The sequence below is a fragment of the Mizuhopecten yessoensis genome, unplaced genomic scaffold (genome assembly GCF_002113885.1).
Source record: "Mizuhopecten yessoensis strain PY_sf001 unplaced genomic scaffold, ASM211388v2 hete_36142690, whole genome shotgun sequence".
NCBI classification, from domain to species: Eukaryota; Metazoa; Mollusca; class Bivalvia; order Pectinida; family Pectinidae; genus Mizuhopecten; species Mizuhopecten yessoensis.
In genome coordinates this window covers 1-3575 of record NW_018484725.1, presented here as the reverse complement: position 1 = coordinate 3575, position 3575 = coordinate 1, and the positions used below count along the sequence as shown (strand labels likewise).

The 3575-nt window shown below is 34.3% G+C and overlaps 1 protein-coding gene across 1 annotated transcript; it reads right to left on the bottom strand.

The window, feature by feature from the left end:
- Positions 1-1286: 1286 nt before the first annotated feature.
- On the bottom strand, positions 1287-3243 carry LOC110444557 (dystonin-like; the record flags this gene model as incomplete). Its single annotated transcript, XM_021488929.1, has 4 exons — positions 1287-1526; positions 1916-2122; positions 2554-2709; positions 3073-3243. Coding segments are annotated over 4 exons (672 nt in total), but the record flags the coding sequence as incomplete, so codon positions are not given.
- Between the last annotated feature and the right edge of the window lie 332 nt (positions 3244-3575).

Genomic DNA, 3575 nt, shown 5'->3' with positions numbered 1-3575 from the left:
CTCCAACAGAAGTTTCTGATATTATCTGAGAAAGACGTAATTCACTTAAACAGGAAAATAACAGGGAAAGGGTGCATACAGATCCCGTGCCAACACAATAACAACAGAAAATAAACGATAACATTTAACTAGTCATCAAGACAAACATATTGATCCCTACACCACATGTATGTATATGGTTACGCAAATATAAACAAATATAACATAAATGAATGGTAAATGATTAACAGTGATAAAAAACATATATTGCGTTTCGGGAGAAAATTCAAACAATGACTCAATAGGAATTTGCAAATTAAAAACTGTGAACAAAGCTAGATGAATAAAACCACGTATAACATCATACAGAACCATAAAAACAAATGATAATGATAACTCAGCAGATTCAAATATCGCAACATTGAATGAAAAAAAACCCGCTGAATGTACAGAGATGAGAATGATGAGACAACAACGTGATGGGAAAAGCACGTTCACCATGTTGGATAAAACACTTAAAATACCTTGTGAAATGCCTCAGCAAAGATTTTCTGGAAATTGCATGCAATTCTGTTAGCATATTTTAAAATTCAGTGTACAATAAAGGGACATGTTCCTATTGGTGTCGCGTGTTTTATTTCATACAATACAATTAGCACTTTGTGTGTGTAGCATGTGTTGATATAAAATACATTACAGTTGTTTTGTTAATTGGTGTAACGTGTTTATATATACTATGTCCACGTGTTCGTATCTAATAGTTCAGTAAGCTGAGAATAATATCCCCTTGCAGTACCTTACATTACACCAACACATGTGTTTGTTAACACACATGGTGTTCATGGGAAACAAACCAAACTGTATTTCTATCATAGTAAACTAGAAATGCTATGAAGCATAATGTAAATGTTATGTAATTGTAATATCAAGCAGTGGGTAATTTATTAGTTTACGTATAGCGTACAAAATATATAATGCATACATATAGGTAAATATTTAATGCTGAAGTGCAAACATGTTTACACATAATGAGGGCTTTGTTGATATGTGTAATTATTTTCAATGTTTGCCAAATAACGCGATTTGTTTCCTATTTAATGCCAATTTGCCTACGTTGTATTTACTAAACTTCTTGTACTACTATTTCTATGATATTTAACGGATATTATCATTAATGCCTATAATCTTAGAAAATTCATATTATTCATAATTATATATGTATATTAATATACTTACAACGAATTTGATGACGGTTGTCTTCCGTTTCATGTAATAACTAAATCCATTCAATCCACAGTAGTAAATATTCCTTTTCTCAAAAGAACTTAATAAATCTCCCTTTTCACAACTTCGGGAAGCCAATGATAGCATTATTGTTACACTTCAACCACACCTACATCAACGCATCGCTAATGATAATACCTTACCTTCAAGTCATCGATGTTCTCTTTCGTAGCTGACCCCTTGGCCACGGGCGACATGAACCTTGCCACTGTCTTTGAACTTTCGTCTAGCCAATCACAAAGACCCTTCCAGGCATCGTAGAACTGGCGAAGACAATGATAGAACAGAAGGTTGAGTGATAATGACAGCGCATGCCCACGGACCAGACTAATAGCCCGAGGTTAGACGACTTCATAACGGTTATAACGGCAGAATATTTCGTCAAGATTTTCAACATGTGTATAATTATTTAAATAATAACAGGTCAACCCCAAAGGTCAAACCGTAATACATAACACACGGACAATTTGATCTTTAAACTACACTACGTCACAAACGGTGTTTGTACGAAGGTAAAATTTGAATTTACGCTACGTCACAAACAGTATTTGTACGAAGGTAAAATTTGAATATACATTATGTTTGAATCTTTAGTATCGCCCGCATATCAATCCCAATTTTAAACCTGATATCACCGATATGCAATACACACCCTTTTATCCTCCCTATGCGCATGCGTGAGAAGACGCCCTCTTTCGTCAGTTCTTCGAAGGAGTTTCTTCCATCGTAACCGTATGCCCACTAGGAGATTTTTTATGTAAATAGTATCCTGCTTCCGACAGAAATGTTTTAGGTAACTTCCGGTTCTGTCCAATGTCTGCATTCGCTCGGAATGTTGATCAAGTTCCATTTTCATTTTCTACAAATTGAATTTAAATGCAATATTTGGTCTTTAAACGGAGAATAGTTTGACTAAGCATTGATTTTCATATCAAATATGTATTTCACCAAGAAGTGTCCGTAGAAATAATATTATTAAGCCTAGATTTATCCTGTTAAAACGAATAACTTCTTATACTATCTACTTTCATTATCAAAAGTAATTATATTACAAACATTCATTAACCAACTAGTTTATCTAAATAGCTCATTCATTTGTTTAAAGTTTGAAGGCACGTACACATCCTGTAACATTACGCAATACAATTCCGGATTACCAAGTACACAATAAACAGGACTTGGAAAATCAGAGACATATTCGTGCATGACCTTGATATATATTTTCCGGATTTTTTCACCGTCATATCCTAGTATCTGATGGTGAACGTATGTATCATCCTTTTTACTTACATTATGTTCCTCGAGCTGTACCGTGACTCTGTCTACTAGCTTGCTTGGGTATTTAAAGTTACGCATGGCAATTTCTGCGTTGTTCAGCCAATCAGTAAACGTTTTTAGAGTGCCATGGAACTCATCTACGTTTTCCAGATGTTCAGACAATTTCTCCTAAAGCAAATAATGCATTCAATTAATTAATTACTATTTGTGTTATTTTGTATTTTTATTTCGATTTAAGAAATATCAGAAAAGAAAATTCACCAGTAAACCACTTCTTCACGATTTAAGATTATAACGTGTACATTGTTTTCTAATACACAAATTAGTGACATCTTTAGAGATAACATGTTAAATTCACGTCACTATATGACATCTATGTCATATTATTACCAAATGGTTGTGGACAATCTTTCATTTTTCGACCAGATTTTTAGATTTATCACTGAATGATCAGTTTTGCGCACCACGTTTGATACTTGTGATGGTGCCGGTTGTTCTTGTGGGACTCAAGGCTATATTACGAAGCTTTACCTTTCGTTTTTGCGCACGGTCTTTAGTATCATTCCATCTGTCCTTGAGCTTCCTCAGACGGTCACAGATTTGTGTCACATCATCAGGATCACACTTCTCGCTCATCTTCTGTCCCTTGGCGATCAACGCCTGGCTCATTTCATCTTTGTCATTGAACGCTTCGTAACGGGCCTAAAACCGAAGCAGTGACTATCATGTATTGCGACTCATTGGAAAAACAAATACTTTGCTCTTCATCAACAGTATTCATCATATATTAATATCACAACTGTTTCACGCCTGATAGTCAATTGGTCATTTACACTACACATCCTTTCAGTATATCGTTCGAAAATAACTTTTGTTCTTTTGAATACAATATTTAACAAATATGAAGAAAAAGGCAGTGTAATAAACGCTTAGAGAACCAATTACAATTACATACATGATTGTATATATGAATATAAACAATAGACGACCTCCAACAGAAGTTTCTGATATTATCTGAGAAAGACGTAATTCAC